The 19,375-nt window shown below is 38.1% G+C and overlaps 2 protein-coding genes across 26 annotated transcripts in view; one reads left to right on the plus strand and one right to left on the minus strand.

Moving 5' to 3' along the window:
- The window catches only part of PISD (phosphatidylserine decarboxylase), a gene marked incomplete at its 5' end in the record, with an annotated part of 118,169 nt that overhangs the window by 74,809 nt on the left and 23,985 nt on the right, over nucleotides 1-19,375 (plus strand). The gene's annotated exons all lie outside the window — the stretch shown is intronic.
- SFI1 (SFI1 centrin binding protein) overlaps nucleotides 1-19,375 on the minus strand; it is a 322,241-nt gene that overhangs the window by 31,057 nt on the left and 271,809 nt on the right. For 22 of the 23 annotated variants that reach the window (XM_081282923.1, XM_081282927.1, XM_081282922.1 and 19 more), the window contains 5 exons: nucleotides 14,586-14,703; nucleotides 11,709-11,811; nucleotides 4,384-4,540; nucleotides 2,823-2,984; nucleotides 608-678 (listed from right to left, as the gene is read on the minus strand). In XM_081282923.1, the coding sequence (XP_081139049.1) occupies nucleotides 608-678; nucleotides 2,823-2,984; nucleotides 4,384-4,540; nucleotides 11,709-11,811; nucleotides 14,586-14,703 (611 nt within the window). The remainder of the gene's footprint in view (nucleotides 1-607; nucleotides 679-2,822; nucleotides 2,985-4,383; nucleotides 4,541-11,708; nucleotides 11,812-14,585; nucleotides 14,704-19,375) is intronic. The other variant, XM_081282932.1, reaches the window with a different exon arrangement.

Below are 19,375 nucleotides of genomic sequence, written 5' to 3' on the forward strand. Positions count from 1 at the left end.
TGCCTATGGTAGTTTTTTGTTTGTTTTTATGCCACATAAGGGTCAGTTCTTACATTTATATAATTATAAATATAATTTTGCTAGAGTGGGGTAGAAGGAATCCTTGGAGAGAAGGGGGCTTGGGGTAGGGGCAGGATATCCAGTTCTTGCTCACATCACTGCCCTACTCCTTGGGATTTTGTTTTCTGTAACAGAAGAGAAGTTAAGGGTTTTAATGATGTGTTCTATGAAAACTGAAGGGCTTCTTAAAGTCTTTGAAGACCACTTCATGTGGTAAGGGTGGGAGAGAGGAACTGGGTACCACAGAAACTCACTACCCAGATCTTGCTTCAAGCTCAGCATTGCATCTGTTACAGGTTAGTCTTCTGCCACTAAAGAAGGATCAGATCATATAAAAACCCCCAGGACTAGACCACTGAATCCCTCTGACCCTATACCATTACCTTCTTGATCCAAAATGCAAACAGGGATACCCACAATGAAAAACACGGTTTCATGACTAAAACTAAGCTAGTGGGAAACTGGTTGCACTCGGTAAGCCAAAGTTAGTTAGGGTCCCTGGGTGGAGACTTCAGAGCAGAACCATACCAGGCTGCTTTGCTCTTACCAGCAGGCTGTGCCGGTGGTACCCTTCTGCTGCTTCACACTGAGCAGCTTCTTCTGCACACAGCAGCACGTCTGCCAAGAAGTTAAGGCCTCTAGTCTCAACAAGGTTCATACCCTGCACATCCACCTAAAAGGTCATGGCTGCAGGGGTAATAAGCCTACCAGGTGGGATAATATCCACCTCTGTCTTCTGATGACCCAAGAAAACAGTAGAAAAGGGGAATCATATGAGTTCTTTATCAAACAGCTGGCCTTGCTACCTTCCCCCTTGGATGCCCACTTGATAAGAGGCAAAAGGTACCAGAGATAAATTACCACTGATTTTGGTAAACATTTCAAAATCACCATAGGAGAAGCAGAACCTGCTCCTTCTCTGAAATTTTTTTTTTTTTTTTTTTTTTTTTTGGTGGACAGAATCTCTTTATTTTATTTATTTTTTTTAAGAGAGAGAGAGAAATTTTTTTTTAATATTTATTTTTTAGTTTTCGTCGGACACATCTTTATGTTTGTATGTGGTGCTGAGGATCGAACCTGGGCCGCACGCATGCCAGGCGAGCGCGCTACCGCTTGAGCCACATCCCCAGCCCATCTTTATTTTATTTTTATATGTTGCTGAGGATCAAATCCAGTGCCCCATGCATGCTAGGCGAGCACTCTATCACTGAGCCACAACCCCAGTCCCCTCCTTCTCTGTATTCTGTTTTGGTGTAAAGATCCAGTTAGATGTTTGAGCTAAAAACCTTGGAGCTATTTTCAAAGCTTTTCTCCTCCCACTCCCCCAATCTACTCAGCTGCCGCACCCATCTGCTCTCCTCCTAGGTCTCTCCTCTCCATTCCCTGCCATTCTGCCCCAGCAGTTCATGTGACTTGTCCCTCATATAACTGGTTAAATGTGACTCTTCACAACACTGATTTCCTTGGGCTAGCTAGCATTTCTCCTCCAATCCAGAACTGTCCTTCCTAAAGCCCAATCTAACTATCACTTGTCTTCATGAAAACCTTCATAGGCTACCCATGGCCATTGGAAAAAACACAATTTCCTGGGCACTGCACACCAGAGGTCTATAGCCTGGTTCCTCAGCACAGTCCCGCTCACGACTCACTACAGATTCTTGAATGCTCTTCCTCACCTGTAAGCCATGTAAATGCCATTTCCTTCCACCTGAAATGCCCTTTTCTCAACTATTCTACTAGAAGACAAGAACTGATACAAATCTTTGACAGCACTTATCTTACCATATTGTCCAGATCCATTTTCATGTCTATTTTCCCTAATAAACAATGAACTACTGTAAGTCTTAAGAGTTTTCCCATATCCAAGCACTTATGCACAAGTTTAAAACAAAGCTAGACTTTGATGAACAAACAAATGTGTGGATGAACATCCAAAGTATTGAAAATTCTCATATTGGGCACACACTATGATGGGGATAGTGATTAAGAACATGTGCACAGGAGCAAAAATCTAGGTTCTGCCAAAGACTTACCATACTATGAAAATCACTTAGCCTCCCTGAATGTTTCCTAACCTATAAATGGAGATGGTGATACCTACACCATAGGATTGCTAAAAGGATTGAGAAGATAATGCATAATGCTCCACAAAGCAAAAGCTAAATACATGGAAACTATGCTCATAAAAATGGTGTCATCAAGAAATACACAGCTATGGCTATTTCTACCATCTAATGGCTAGAAAAAAGCAATGAGCAAGGTGTGATGGCACATACTTGTAATCCCAGCAACTCAGGAGGCTGAGGCAGGAAGATGGCAAGCTCAAAGCCAACCTCAGCAACTTACCAAGTCCCTAAGCAACTTAGTGGGACCCCGTTTCAAAATAAGAAATAAAAAGGTTAAAGAGCTGGGAACGTAGCTCAGTGGTTAAGTGCCTGTGGGTTCAATTCCCAGCAACCACCATCATCATCATCTAAAGAAAAAAAGCAGTGAAATGATAACAGAAAAAAATAATAGGACAATAGGATTACCTGGGGGGGGGGGGTGGCTATAAAAAGGGAAGCAAACAGGACTGCTAACAACGTTCTATTTGTTTGTATGTATAGTCCCAGTTTTAAAAGTTTTTAAAAGGTCAACAGAGATAAAACTGGCTTAAATTGTTTGGTAGATAGATACTTTCGCCTTACATGTATACACATGGTGCTGAGCTCAGGCTGGTCTGGCTGAGGTGGCAGGCAGGCCTGAGTGGCTGAAAAGGATACAGTGTTTCCAGTGTGTGAAGGCCCTTCTCAGGGCCATCCTCTTGGCCAGTTCCTCCACCAGGGCCTGGTGGGCATACAAGTTCTGCCTCTGCTCCCAGGCCCACTGCCAGTCACAGAAGTATATCTGGAGCACAGTGACATGGTAGAATTGCTCTGCCATTTCTGCAACAGAGAAATAACAAAGGTGCTGCTCTTCCCAGATGTGATATGAGCTGAAAGTATCTGTAAGATGAACTGAAACCTGCTACTAGCAGAAAGCAAGGATTTAAGGCTGCTCCTATAAAGAATCCTTTAAGTTTTTTTAGGCTGGAGGTATAGTTCAGTGGTTCAGCACCAAAAATAAAAAAGCTCATTAAACACTAGGAATCTCTGAACTATCTCTGCTCTCTCCAAGGAAAGAAAAAGGTCTCTGATTTTAGGGAAGAAGAATCAATAAAATCTACTCAAGCACTGAGGCTTCTCATTAGCTACTGATGTATAGGAATGATGCTTTTAAAGAGGACTTTGTTTTACTTTTGCCACTACACAGATTCCTCCAGGATAGAAATCAGGGACCTAGTCAATGACACATAACTTTGGTCACCATGTTGGGAAAAGTTTTCAGCCAGGCTGATCCTAGTCAAACTCCTTTTACACTAATCACGCAATGGCCTAATAAGCTGAAGCCCAGGAACTGGAAAGCAGTCTGTCCCGATATTCAAGTGCCATAGTTGGAAGCAGGAAGATGGCAAGTTCAAAGCTAACCTCAGCAACTTAGCATTAGTCTGTAGCTCATCATGCTAAACACACTCCACCTTCCAGCACTAACTATTCCAGTGCTCATCTATCATTATTTTCAAAGGACATGGTAAAACCTTCCCAGAGACAGGGCTGGCAGCCTACATTTTTGCAGGGAGGCTTGGGTGAAAGCAGGAGAGCCTAACCCAGTGTCCAGCACAGTGCTTGACTTACTTCTATGTAAACTCAATGAATAAGTACAAAAAGTGTACTAGTGATCACATTTCGATATGTTATTTCTTCTAAAATTAATTGGTAAAATAAACCATAAAAATAGTATCCAAAAAACTCAACATCATAACTCACACACATTTGTACAACTGAGGACATACAAAAATAATCCAAGAATCTATCAACAGAATGAATGACTAAGCAAATTAAGGTAAGTTATTCTATAATTAAAAAAAATAACATTCATGATGAATAAAGACATGGAACCATGTTAAAAAAAAAAGCACAATACAAAATTGTAGGTACATCATATTAATCCCAATATTAATAACACTATTTGAAATAAAATACATGTATTAATCACAATAATTAAAACCATATATGAATAAAGTATATGCACAGAAGGTCAAAAGGAAATAAATGTGAATTGAGAATGATGTATTTTTGTCCTTGATCTTCTTTCACCAAAATTTGTAGAACATAGTTATATTTCTTTTTCGTAAAGAATCAATGGCAGCAGGAAGTAGAGTGATCACATTTCGATGTGTTATTACTTCTAAAACTAATTGGTGACCAGACTCTCTATTTTGAGAGCCTGGGGCTCCCTACTTACTATTCTGCTGTCTCTTCACTCTGCGCATAAGTAGGTATTCAATCCAGGCCTTCAATGATGTCCGTTTTTGCCAGCACTGATGGTGTTGCACTGCAGAGACCATCTTCTGACTCTCCCTCTGGCAATGAAGAAGCTGTTTCCGCCACCTTGACCAAGTCTGAAAACCAGACAAAAGAAAACAATCAAAGGAGAGACTGACCTGGGCAAGGTGATGCATGCCTATAACCTCAACAATGTGGGAGGCTGTAGGCAGAAGAATCTCAAGTTCCAGGCCATCTTGTGCAACTTAGCAAAATCCTGTCTCAATAAAAAAATTAAAATGGATGGAGATACAGCTTAGTGGTAGAACACTTGCCTAGCAAGTGCAATGCCCTGAGTTCAATCCCCAGTACTGAAAGAGAGAGGGTGTTGGGGACAGTGGGGAAGTACAGATGATTTGGGGTGGGGGACACAACACAAAATAGAAACACATTGGAAAGGCTAAAATTAGAAACAAGGAAGTGACAATCCCTTAGCAGGATCATAAGTTATGGTAATTTGGGGTGAAAAGGTCTTTATTTACTTATTTCTATTATTATTATTTTTTGGTACTAGGTGTGCTTAACAACTGAGCCACATCCCTAGCCCTTTTTTGGGGGGCGGGAGTGGGGAGAGTGTCTCACTAACTGCTTAGGGCCTTGCTAAGTTGCTGAGGCTAGTAAAACTTGTGATCCTCCTATCTCAGCCCCATGCATCACTAGCATTAAATGCATGAACCACCATGTCTGGCTGAAAGTGTTTAGGGGACAGACAGATGACAATGGTGGAAACACAAAGTTAAGAGAATAATTTATAAAAATGAGCCCACTGTGCTGACCCCCATATGCTTTCTTTGCCAAAAAGCAATTCACCTGCAGACCTGCCTAGCCTAAGTGGACAGAATAAGTCAAATTCCTCAGCAAACTGAGGCAGGTACAAAGGTCAGGCAGTCAATATAAGTAATGAATGATGGGGGTCAAGAGAGTGACAACTAGTTATCAAACAGAGAACAATGGGTTGTTAACAGTCAACCTTCGAGATTGGTCAATCTCTGAAATCAATCGATCTCCTTGGCACTCTGAGTTTCTAACAATTAACCTCCATGCTGCTGCTCCCAGTCACGTATACAGGGAAGAAAGAGAAGACAACAACTAAAGAGGGGGATTCTGGGGTCTATAAGAAAGTAAGTCGCACCCCCTCCCACAGACACCCAGCTCTGGGGACCTTCTCTTCAGAGATATCTGTCTCTATCCCTCCCATTTCTTAAATAAAACTTGCTCTCTATGCTTGCTTCAGTGTCTCTCGGGTGTTGAATCTTCAACACTGGGGTCCAAGAACCGGTTCCCAGTCTGTACTGGATCAGTATCAAAAGGATCTTTCAGAAATGCATTCTGGCTGCACATGGTGGCATATACCTGTAATCCCAGTGACTCAGGAGGCTGAGGAATACTGCAAGTTTGAGGCCAACCTCAGCAACTCAGGGAGACCCTCAGTAACTTAGTATTCAGTGGTAAAAGCAATAATTTAATAAATTATTCTCTTGATCCTCAGCCACTCCCCCACCAAATATTGTTTCCAGAAAGTTACTATTTGTGAATTAAAAAAAAAAAAAAGTCAGGCATGGTGGCATGTATAGAAAGATTGCTTGAGCCCAGGAGCTTAGACCAGCCTGGACAACATAACAAGACCCCATCTCAACAAACAAAAACACCAAAAAAACAAACGAAACAGAATAATAAAAATCAACAAGCAGACAAGCAGCAGGTATAATCCAAGGGGTGATAAAATTAACTAACTTTATCTTCCCTGGTGTATTCCTCTATATGAACATAACAGCCAGCATGTTTCTGTTGTTGTTTTGCTCTGGTTATCACATCACTTAAATCTCCTATAACAATGAACTTTTTCTCTTTTATGCCACTTATCTATTAGAGAAACCAATTCATTTATCCTATAAAATGTCCCATATATTGAATTTGAATTACTCTCTCCTTAAATATCTTTTAACTTGTTCTTCTGACCCCTAGATTTCCTACAAAGTGTTAGATTTGTGTTGGGCTTGTTTGGAGTCATGTTCAATTCTGGCAGAAAAACACTTCATGAATGTGGATGGGTATTCCCAATTACACTGTATCATAAGGCACATGTTTCTAGCTGTCACCTTGTAGCAATGCTGAGGTTCTTCAGGCTTCAGAAGGTCTGAGGTCTCCATTATGTTTCCCAACATCCTTTCACCTGCAACCTAGATCTGCATCCCCATAAGGAGTGGCAAAACAGGAGTTTTCTATTTCTAATATGCCTTCTACATTTATTAAATGGAATTTTATAAAGAAGTTGTCTAACTAACCATTTAGTTTCTTGGTTAATATAGATTGTACAAGAAAGGTGGGATATATGCTTAAATCCCATGTTTTCAATATTTCAATTCAAATAGTATTTCAAAGTTGCCATAGTGGTATATTTGTTGCTCAATTTTACCTTTTTGGGGGCTGGGGGGGGGGGCAGTGATTGAACCCAGGGGTGCTTAACCACTGAGCCACATTTCCAGCCCCCTTTTTAATATTACTTTTTTTTAGTTGCAGATGGACACAATACCTTTATTTTTATGTGGTGCTAAGGCTAAAACCCAGTGCCTCATACGTGCTAGGCAAGCACCCTACCACTGAGCAACAACCCCAGCCCCCAGCCATTTTTTAGTTTATTTATTTATTTTTATGTGGTGCCGAGGATCAAACCTGGCGCCTCGCACGTGCTAGGTGGAGTGCTCTATCACTGAGCCACAACCTCAGCCCCATTTTTTTTTTTAAGAGAGAATTTTTTTAATATTTATTTTTTAGTTTTTTGGTGGACACAACATCTTTATTTTATTTTTATGTGGTGCTGAGGATCCAACCCAGCGCCCCTTGCATGTCAGGCGAGTGCATTACCACTTGAGCCACATCCTCAGTCCCCATTTTTAATATTTTATTTAGAGACAGGGTTTCACTGAGTTGCTTAGGACCTTGCTAAGTTGCTGAGGCTGGCTTTGAACTTGTGATCTTCCTGCCTTAGCCTCCCAAGCTGCTGTGATTATAGGCATGGGCCACCACATCAATTTCACTTTTTTCATAGCTGTTCCACATCTGGGATGATGGGACACAATGGGTTAATTTTGTTGCCGTCATTAACTTTCAAAGAGTTGAGTTAATGCCCTAATAACTCAAAATAATGATGAATTTTTTTAAAAAAATCATTTTGAGGGCTGGGGATGTGGCTCAAGCGGTAGCGCACTCGCCTGGCATGCATGCGGCCCGGGTTCGATCCTCAGCACCACATACCAACAAAGATGTTGTGTCCGCCGAGAACTAAAAATAAATATTTAAAAAAAATTCTCTCTCTCTCTCTCTCTCTCCTCTCTCACTCTCTCTTTAAAAAAAAAAAATCTTAAAAAATTTAAAAAAATCATTTTGAATGCATGAATTTTAGGATATATTTCTCAATCCATTGCAGGCATTTTTTTTTTTTAATGTCCCAATTTTTCTTAAACTCATGGGCTTCAAATTGGCTCTCATTGGCTCCTGAATCCTTCCAACACAACCTTACTTAAGCTTTTGTTAATTTCCTCTTTTTTTTTGTACCAGGGATTAACTCAAGGGCACTCAACCACTGAGCCACATCCCCAGCCCTATTTTGTATTTTATTTAGAGACAGGGTCTCACTGAGTTGCTTATCGCCTCACTTTTGCTGAGGCTGGCTTTGAACTCGCAATCTTCCTGCCTTAGCCTCTGGAATTGCTATATTATAGGCGTGAGCCACCACGCCTAGCTGATAATATACTATATCCAAGCTTTATTTTTTCTATTTCCTGCCTGAGACTTAGAATCATCTATTTCTCAAATAGCCCTTGTGCCTTTTAGCAGGAAATAGAGGCCACAACTTGGGCACTGAAGATACTAAATGCTACACTCTTGTCATTGTTTCTAAGTCTTTTCAGTAAAAACATTTACAAATACTTTTTAAAGATAAAATAAAACCATGGGGGGCTGGGGTTGTGGCTCCAAGGAAGAGTGCTTGTCTAGCATATATGAGGATGCACTGAGTTTGATTCTCAACACTGCATATAAATAAATGAATAAAATAAAGGTCCATCAACATCTAAAAAAAATTTAAAAAAATGAAACCATGGGTCCAAACTGATATTTGTATTTCCCAATTACAGATTATAGGGCTCTTTATTTAATTTATTTTATCCCTGTATCTTTTCTTTTGCACTAAAAATTCTGAGTCCTAATGACAGTGTCATAGCTATTTGCTTCATCTCCTGATGTGGCTATAATAGTTTCAACATAACAATTCCAAGCCTGCTAATAACAATAAGAACACTGAACACATTTTCAGATTGCTTAGCAGTTTTTTTTGCTTCCTCAGAATCCATTCCAATAGGAATGAACAGGCAAACTATGTACCATGATTATTTTCTGCCACGAACTCCATGTTTGCTTTATTTTTGCTTTTCAATTATGTAAAATGTTTAAATGTTAAAACTATGTAACAAAGTTAATTCAGGAGGTACTCTTCCTTCTCCTATATGTAACTTTTTTTTTTTTTTTTGGTACTGGGATTGAAGCCAGGGGTGCATTAACACTAAGTACTCAGCCCTTTTTAAATTTTATTTTGAGACAGTGTTTCAATAAATTGCTTAGGGTCTTGCTAAATTGCTGAGGCTGGCTTTGAACTTGCAATCTTCTGCCTCATCCTCCCAGGTCCCTGGGATTACAGGAAAGTACCACCATGCCCAAATTCTAAGTAACCATGATGACTGCCCTAGCCTAGTTTATAGAGATGTTGTTAAGGATTCAGAAAAATGACTTAAGGGTAAGTGCTTGGTAAAACCATGTAATATTTATAGACACAAGGCATTATTACATATAATCCACACAATGAAGTCCACTCTTAGAGACTCATCTAGTTTTTTAGTCTATGTCAACAAAGTTCCTTGATTACTCACATTTTTCACTTGCTGACTCAAAATGAGTTTTTCCCTCCAGTACTATGAACCAAACACTGGGGCACTTTACCACAAAGCTATACCCCCAAATCTTTATATATACATATGTGTGTGTGTGTATAAATGTGTATATATATGTATATATACACACACATAATATATGTATACACATATATGTATAGTTTTTCAAAAAATTTTTGGGTAGATGGACACAATATCTTTATTTATTTTTCTGTGGCACTCAGGATCAAACCCAGTGCCTCACACATGTAAGGTAAGCAGTCAACCACTGGGCTACAAGCCCAGCCCATATATATATTTTTTTCTTTTTAAATTTTGAGGCAGGGTCTTGCCAAGTTGCCCAAGCTTCCCTTGAACTTGGTATCCTCCTGCCTATGTCTCCTGAGTCATTGGGATTACAGGCACAAATCACCATGAATGACCTCAGAATGACTTTTGACAGTTTATATAAAGTTAAATTCAACCTCAAACCCAATCTCAACATCTTATCACTAAAAATATTCAATCAATTCTGTAATTGCAAACTTTGAAGACTACTGCAAATGTTCTGAGCAAAGTAGGATGAGCAGACTGAGTTTATGGCCTCTCAAAGTGGGTATCTGAAAGGAACACTCAATACAGTTGCCCATCAATGACAGAAAATCAGTTTCATTACGCTCCTATGTTTACAACAATGTTCCATTTGTCAGTTCCATCTCCCTCCTGAGATTATAGGTCTCATAAGAACAACATAGCATGATGGTTCAGAGAATGGCTTTGCAATTTAATTTGGGTTAAATCCTGGTTCTGACCTTTGTTATGTATATGACACTGGTTCAAGTTATTTAATCTGCTTAGTTTTTTCAATAATAATACAGGGTTTAAGGAAAAAGAATTATGAAAATCAACTGAGATAATGATGTAAAGCACTCAATCCAGGGCCTTGCTCAAATAAGATCACAACAAAAGTTATTGTGGATTAGGGTTTAGATCAGTGGTAGAGTACTTGTGCATATGTGAGGACTTAGGTTCAATCCCTGGCACTCCAGGAATAAAATAAAAATAAAAAGTTATTGTTGCTGCGGCTACTATAATTATTATTGGCAAGATCTGCATCTCTTTATTCCTTGCAATTGTCTTGAAAGATATTAGGAGGGCTGGGGTTGTGGCTCATCGGTAGAGCGCTCGCCTGGCAAGTGCGAGACTCTGGGTTCGATCCTCAGCACCACATAAAAATAAATAAGTGAAAAAAGGTATTTTGTCCAACTACAACTAAAAAATAAATATTAAAAAAAAGATATTAGGAATTCATGGGTCAGCAAGCTTTTCCTTAAAAGGTCTTTGTAAGGTATATGGTTTCTGCTGCAATTACTCAACTCTTGTCTGTTCTTGTAGCCTCAAAGTATACACATGATACATGAAATAATGGGTGTAGTGGCATTCCAATAAATCTTTATTTACAAAATCAGAAAGCAGGCCAAATTTGGCTTATCTAGATGACTGTATATACTACCTCCTCCCCTCCATATGCTGGGGATTGAACCAACGGCCCACACATGCTAAGTATGTGCTCTGCCACTTAACTACACACACAGTCTTGTATATGCTATTCGGCGCGTCATCTGTATATACTTGTACAGACTATGCAATATGTTGTCAGATTAAAAAGATACTGCTCCTACATTTAGTAACAGATATATTTTTTCCCCACTCCCTGTTCTATTTTCTATAACTGACTTGGCAACCTTAAAAAATACCCAGCAGATATAAAAAAGTGATAAATTCAGAGACACCAAATGTAATAAAAAGTTTTACCACACCATAGTTTAGGTACAATTCTTAGTCCTTTATAACTGACCAAAACCTAGTGACTGCCCAAAAAGAAACCCCTGAGACAAACAAAAATTAAAGGAACATGAATTTCTTTTTGGCTTAATTTCTTTTCTGCCTGTATTACTTTCCAATTAGCTGTAGAAAAACTGTAATGAGGAAATAAGAGTACACTGCTGTTTCTTTAAATAGTTTGTAACTAATTCATAAACCCCCTTCAGTTCCATATTTACCAGAAACTCTCAAAAACCATGGGCATCACACCTGGGACAAGCCTCTGTGTGTTTCTAATAGCAGTACTTTTCTGTTGAAAAGCTCAGCCTTCCATACTACTACTGCTACCCACCCTCTCCTCAGCCCCCTGAGCTGACCTCCCAGCAACGGGCTACAGCAGAATGGCTTCCTATTGGAAGTCTTACCCTGCCCTTTCTGTGTATGAGGCTTAACAACACAGAAAGAGGACACCAAAACCCAAGTTTGCTGAACTCACCTGTAGCTGGAGGCACAAGGCCCTGTGCTTTATAGCTGTGGCATGAAGAACCTGGATCATGTAGGCCTGTCCTAGGTGCCATCTCCACTTGCTCCACCACACCCTGGAAGAGCAAATTGAAGACAGAAGTGAGAAAAAAAAACACCCAGAAAAGAGAAAGGCCATTATAGACTAGGCCACTCACTCTCAGCTCAAGTACCTTCCCTTCATACTACCATCTCTAAACTGATGCCTGCTAGATCCACTACCAAAACAAAACAAAACAAAAAAAACCCACAATAACAATAATCAAGAAACATTCTAGAGTTGCCCATGTGGAAACTGATGATACCTAAAATCATATCCAGCTTTAGGCACTACAGACTTCCTCTGGCCTACACAGTTCATTTTCTAAAACCTTGAATTATTGTCAACATTTTTAAAATGAGGATCCAGGTACAGTGGCACATGGCTGAAACCCCAGTGACTCAGGAGGCAGAGGAGGCAGGAGGATGGCAGTTTGAGGACAGCCTCAGCAACTCAGAGAGAACCTGATTTAAAATAAAAAATAAGGGGCTGGGGATGTGGCTCAAGTGGTAGCACGCTCGCCTGGCATGCGAGCGGCCCGGGTTCGATCCTCAGCACCACATACAAACAAAGATGTTGTGTCCGCTGAAAACTAAAAAATAAATATTAAAAAAATTAAAAATAAATTAAAAAAATAAAAAAAATAAAAAATAAGCTGGACATGGTGGAGCACACCTAAAATCCCAGAGATTTGGGAGGCAGAGGTAGAAGGATTATAAGTATGAGGCCCACCTCAGCAACTTAGTGAGGCTATAAGCAACTTAACAAGACCCTGTCTCAAAATAAAAAGCAAAACAGGGTGGGGATGTGGATCAGTGCTTAAGCACCCTTGGGTTCAATCCCTAGCATGCATGCATGAATTAATTAATGAGCTGGGGTGTGTGGCTCAGTGGTAGAACACCCCTGGATTTAATCTATAGTACTGCAACAAATAAATGAATAAAACAAAAATTGAAAAAAAATTCAGAAGATTTTACTGAATAAGTTGCACAAAAAAATGGCTTTTAGATTTCCAGTCTTCCTGGATCCCATCCCTTCCTACTGCTCTAGCCAGGTTTTCATTTCAGGATTGGGTTTTTTCCTACCTTTTTTTGGTGGTCCAGGGATTGAACACAGGGCCTCATGCATGCTAGGCCAGCACTCTACCAATTGAACACACTGCCAGCCCCTCCTTATTTTCTAATTTGCAGAAGGAAACCAGTCTTTGAGAAATTGAGAGTTTGCAACCTCTGCTTTACAGAAACAAATTACTGGCCTGATCACTCTACCCACAAAGACCTCTCCTTTCTCCTAAACAAGATCATGCTAATGAGTATTTATGACAAAATTGCTAGCTAATTCATTTTTAGGAATTTAAAAAATTATAAGGGTATGGAGAAGCAGGGAGGCATGAACCAAAATTGATTTCCATGCACGTATGAGTTTGTCTGGATGAATCAAAATACTATGCAAAGCCATACGGCTCTAATTAAAAAAAAAAAATCTGGGCTGGGGCTGGCTCATCCCTTCTTTTTGTCTAGCTTATTCTACTTCATAATTATTACTTCAAACAGCAAGTTTTGTAGCATGATTTTTTCCTTCTTTATACATAAAAATACATATTTATACATACTCCTTCTTAGCTACATATAAATAAATAAAATAAAGGTCTATCAAACTATATATATATATAGTTATAGTTGATAGATAAATATATATATAGTTATAGTTGATAAATAAATAAAATAAAGGTCTATCAACTATAACTATATATATTTAAGTTATGTAAAAAAAAAAAAAAAAACCTTTAAGGAATTACAAGTTCCCTGAACATAGCCCCAGCACCAGTATAGTCCCAGAACATTTTAAGCCCTCAATAAATATACATTAAGTAAATAAATTGATTGTATAAAATATATTCTCCATAGATTCAAGTAGAACTGCATACTATTTCAAAATACTGAATAAATTTAAAATAAATTATGTTATTATTATATTATTTCTATTTAAATAATTTTTTTATGTCCACTGATGTTCTGGACACTGCTAACTACTTTAAAAATATTACTTTATTTATTCTCAATGGCAACCTTGAAAGACACTCAATGCCACATAGGCCTATTTCACAGGCAAGGAATCAGAGACTTGGAGAAGTGAAGTGACCCAATAATATATGCTGGAACAGGGTTACAAATCCAAGTCAGTGTAGTTGCAAAGCTATCCATGCTATATTTAGTGCCCAGTTTTTCTGGGCAGATACTGAGCTTTTAGTATACTGCCATTCAGGACCCAAAGAACCATAAGAGACAATATATAGGGGAATTAGTCTCATTATAAAGTAGCTCATTGGTACACATATCACAACTACTTCATGTTCTTCCAGTGTGTCCAAAATGCTGATGTGATGCAATGAAGAGCAGTAGTTAAAGCAAGGGTGGGTGAGCCCTAGTTTTACCAATTACAACTTATATGAGTTCAGACAAGTTACTCAACCTTCCTGAGTCTTATAGTTTATGATGAGAATTAAATGAGATACTTTACCTTAAAAAATTAACATACATACTAACTTAACACAGGGTTTCTTTAAATTATTTTTTAAGGTCATCATTAAACAACATCTGTTGAACATAGGGTTTATAACAGAGTAATATACTCAATAAGTATTTATTGTGATTATAAGGAATCATGTGATTAATCTTTATAGTTGAACAAGTTATCAATACATATTTATTAGGCATAAACTGTATTCAAAACATTTTTTAAGGCGGGTTAAAGAAGCATGTTGAGGTAAAATAATGGCTGTTAATCTGTAGGGTAATTGAGCATACTCACCGTAAGATACTCTGCTGCCTAAACTCCAGAGCAGTGGTCTGCATCTGCAATTTGGTCCTACGAACAACCACATAGATCAACCAGGACTTCCAGGCTTGTCGCATCTTTTGCTTTGCATCTAGACACAGAGATGTTTTTTATGTTTTATTTTATTTTTGGTGCTGAGGATTGAACCCAGGGGCACTTAACCAGGGGTGAGCCATATCTTCACTCCCTTTTTTTGAGACAGGGCCTTGCAAAATTGCTTAGGACCTCACTAAATTGCTGAGGCTGGTCTAGAACATGCAAACCTCTTGTCTCAGCCTTCCGAGTGACTGGGATTACAGGTGTGCATCACCACACTCAGGGAGAGATAGATGTTTTTTAAAGGGCTGACAGAAGATGCATTACTCTGGGTTACAATGAAAACTCAAAGGTGCTCTGTACTCATCCAGTCTTTGAATAGTTAAATCCCTACAGCCTTCAGGTGCCCCCTGCTGGAAATGTTGTGAAGTGGTACAAAAATAAAAGGACTCGAAACAAAAACAAAGATGGCAAATACAAAGCATTTACAGGAAAACCAACATACTGAACTGTTCAGAAATCCTTCACTCTAAAATTTCTTATTTTAAATAAATATATTTTCTATAGTATTTATAGATGAAATGATGTGAATAAACAGGCAGCAAAAAAAGGGAGCGCCACAGGGATGTGAAAAGACGGGTAGGAGTTATAATTGTTTAAGTTGGGTAATGGATACATGAAAGTTTATTATTTAAATCTTTCCTTAATATAAAGAAGGAAAAAATCATGCTACAAAACTTGCTATTTGAAGTAGAATAAGCTAGACAAAAAGAAGGGATGGGCCAGAGATACTAGCACAAACCTCTAGTCCCAGTTACTAAGGAGGCTGAGCAAGAGGATTCTTTGCATCCAGGAGATTTAGGCCAGCCTAGGCAACATAGCAAGAGTCCATCTTATTTAAAAGAAAGAAAGAAAAAAAAAACAGAAGAAGAAGGTTTTATCTGTTTGGGAAACAGAGTATAAAGGACAATTAATGATCATGAAGGAAAGACAAATTTATTACAAATAGGAGATGCAAGGGCTCACAGTTCTCCTAGTAAATTCCACTTCCATTATGAAAACCATCACTAATGAAGGAAATTTTTTTTGCTTTATGGAACATAATGGAGAAAATAAAATTACTAGTTTTTGAACATTCTCCAAAATGTGGCAAGGAATACTAAAGATATATTGTATATTTCAAATCAAAATATGAAGGAGATTTTAACATCTCTCTTCCTTGTGCTCATCCCAGACCTCAGGATTCAGCATACTTGGGGTAATGAGGACTAGTATGGTACTGAGATCTAGAGTCTGGGCTCAAGTAAGATAAGCAGGATTTCTTAAAATTTTATTTGGGGGGTGGTGTCCTGGGGATTGAAAGTGCCCAATAGCACTCTACCACTGAGCTACATCCTCAGCTCTTTCTATTTTTTATTTGAGAAAGAGTCTCACTAAGTTCCTTAGGACCTTGCTAAGTTGATGAGGTGGGCCTTGAACTTTCCATCTTCCTGCAACAGATTCCCAAACTGCTGGGAATACAGGTGTGCACCACTGTGCCTAACTAAAGATGGGTTTCATTACTGATTTTTTTCAATATTGATTTTTTTCATTTATAGGCTAAGTAACCTATAAATGTTCCTCATCTGTAAAATGATGTTCTCTTACAGGTATGTCTATAAATCATACATGAGATAATTCATGAAAAATGTATCTATTTTCTAGACATATAACACAGGAATCTGCATTAACTGTCTCTGCCATGATTTGGATATATGTGACAATGTGACCATAATTCTCCTTAAGGCCTGAAAGTACTTGTAAACTTTTTACACAATAGTGAATAGTACTTCAGATATCTACGGACATGGCCTGAAAGAACACATAAGTCAGAAATATTTTTTTTTCTCTTAAAAATTCAAGTGACTTTTCCCTTCTGTTCCACAATACATAGATAACATTTAAGAGACAGGACATATTCTGGGCCACAAATCAAACCTTAAAATTAAAAGGACTGAAATCATACTGTATCTTATTCTCTAATCCATAATGGAATAAAACAGAAATTCTTAACAAAAGGATACAAGAAGATACCCAAATATTAGGAAATTAAGCATTCTTTTAAATAATCTATGGGGCCTACGCCTCTTCCCAGCAACTTGGTGGCTGAGGCAAGAGGGTTACAGATCCAGGCCAGTCTGGGCAACTCAGTGAGATCGTGTCTCAAAATAAAAACTAAAAAAGACTGGGAATATAGGACAATAGTAGAGTGCCTCTGGGATCAATCCCCAGTACAAAAAAAGGAGGAAAAAAAAAAAAAAAGAGGAAAAATCATAAGTGGAATTAGAATTTTTTTTAACTGAATGAAAACAGAAATATAACATTAAATTTTGCATGATGCAGTTAAAACACTTTAAGGGAACTTTATTTGTAGCACTAAATGCTTATCTTAGAAAAAAAAATGAGGGGCTGGGGATGTGGCTCAAGCGGTAGCGCGCTCGCCTGGCATGCGTGCGGCCCGGGTTCGATCCTCAGCACCACATACCAACAAAGATGTTGTGTCCGCCGAGAACTAAAAAATAATAAATATTAAAAAAATTCTCTCTCTCTCTCTCTCTCTCTCTCTCCTCTTTCACTCTCTCTTTAAAAAAAAAATGTAATGTCTTAAATCAATAACCTCAATTTACATTCTAAGAAACTAGAAAAAGAAGACCAAATTAAAACCAAAGCTTCCGTGAGTGTATGATATGTCAAAATACATTCTACTGTCACATTTAACTAAAAAGAACAAATAAAAAAATCATAATGGTCAAAAATAAAAAGACTGAAGACATAAATTACCAACATCAAGAATTAAAAAAAGGGTTTGACTACAGATTCTGTAACACACTGAAGTTATTATAATGAAATATTCCATGCCCATGAATTTGATAACATATTTGAAAAACATATTCCTTGAAAACTCACTCAAAAAATAACCAAAATAACCTAACATGTATTTATAAACTTGAACTCAAAGTTTAATATCCTTCAACAAAGAAAATGCCAGGACTAGAGGATTTCATCAGAGAATTTTACTGAAAATTTAAGGAACAAATAAAACCAATTCTGCAAATCTCTGTCAGAAAATAGATGAGGCTGAAATACTTTCCAAAACATTTTGTGAGGCCTGTATTACCCAGCATTAACCAAAACCAGACAAAAACATATGACAAAAGAAAACAACAGAGCAACATCCCACATGAACACAGAAGCAAAAATCTTCAAAGAAATCTGAAATAGTGGCACACTTCTATAATCCCAGCGGCCTGGGAGGCTGAGGCAGGAGGATTCCTAGTTCAAAGCCAGTCTCAAGTCTCAGCAACTTAGCAAGGCCCTAAACAACTTTATGAGATACTATTCCAAAATAAAAAATAAAAAGGGATATTGATATGGCTCAATGGTTAAGTGCCCCCTGGGTTTAATGCCTGGTACCAAAAAAAAAAAAAAAAAAAAAAATTAGAAATTGAACCCAGTAAGATATAAAGAATGAAAGTACTCTGAGGAATGTAAAGTTGATTCAAAAAATCAAAAATCGCTCTAAATAATTCATCATAGTATTGAACTAAAAAAAGAATAGAACTGGGCACTACCTGTAATCACAGCTTCCTAGGGAGGCTGAGGCAAAAGGATTACTTGAGCCCAAGATTTTAAATTCAGAATAGTAAGATCTGTGTCTCTAAAAAAAAGATATATTATCATGGCAATTGATACAGAAAAACTATCAAGTCAGCAAAAAATACTCAGAACAAGGGAGCTTCCTTCACCTGATGAAGAACATCTACAAAAACCTATCATAATACTTAATGGTTAAAGACTGAATAATTTTCCCTTAAAATCAGGAACAAGTTATCCTCCTGTCTCAAACCTCTTCCCAGAAGCTGCACTAGAGTTATGCACCACTATACCCAGACTAGAATACATACATTTTTTTAAAACCCTGACAATTGAACAAGAACTCAAACAACCCAATTTAAAAGAACAAAAACCTGGGCATGGTAGCACATGTCTAGTACCAGAGGTTCAGGAACCTGAGCCAGGAGGATCTAATGTTCAAAGCCAGCCTCAGCAATTTAGCAAGACCTTGTCTCAAAATACAAAAATAAAAAGGGCTACAGATGTGGCTCAAGAGTTAAGCACTGTTGGGTTCAATCCCCAGTACCAAAGAAAAGATATTTATTTTTTCTATTTTTTTTGGAGTTGTAGATGGACAGCATGCCTTTATTTTATTTATTTTTATGCAGTGCTAAGCGTTGAACCCAGTGCCTCACATGTTCTAGGCAAGACCTCTGATACTGAGCTACAGCCCCAGCCCAGAATAAAAGATCTTGAACAGACACTTCACCAAAAGAGAGATATTGCAAATAAGAACATAAGCAAAGGAAAAGATACTCAACATCATTACTCATTAAGGAAATTCAAACTAAAGCCACAATGTGACATCTGTACTGACCTATCAATACAGTTAAAAATTTTTTTCAGATAGCAACACTAAGAGCTAGTGAGGATATAGAAAAAGTAGAATCTTCAAAAATTGCTGATGGAAATACAAATGGTATCATCACTTTGGTAAAATAAAATTATGGCATCTGCCAGTAAATGGATGGAACTGGAGACTATCAAGCTAAGTGAAATAAGCCAATCTCAAAAAACCAAAAGTTCTGATATGGGGATGCCGATTCACAATGGGGGCAGGGAGGGAGAAGGGG

This window comes from Spermophilus citellus, assembly GCF_964194105.1.
Source record: "Spermophilus citellus genome assembly, chromosome: 3".
NCBI classification, from domain to species: domain Eukaryota; kingdom Metazoa; phylum Chordata; class Mammalia; order Rodentia; family Sciuridae; genus Spermophilus; species Spermophilus citellus.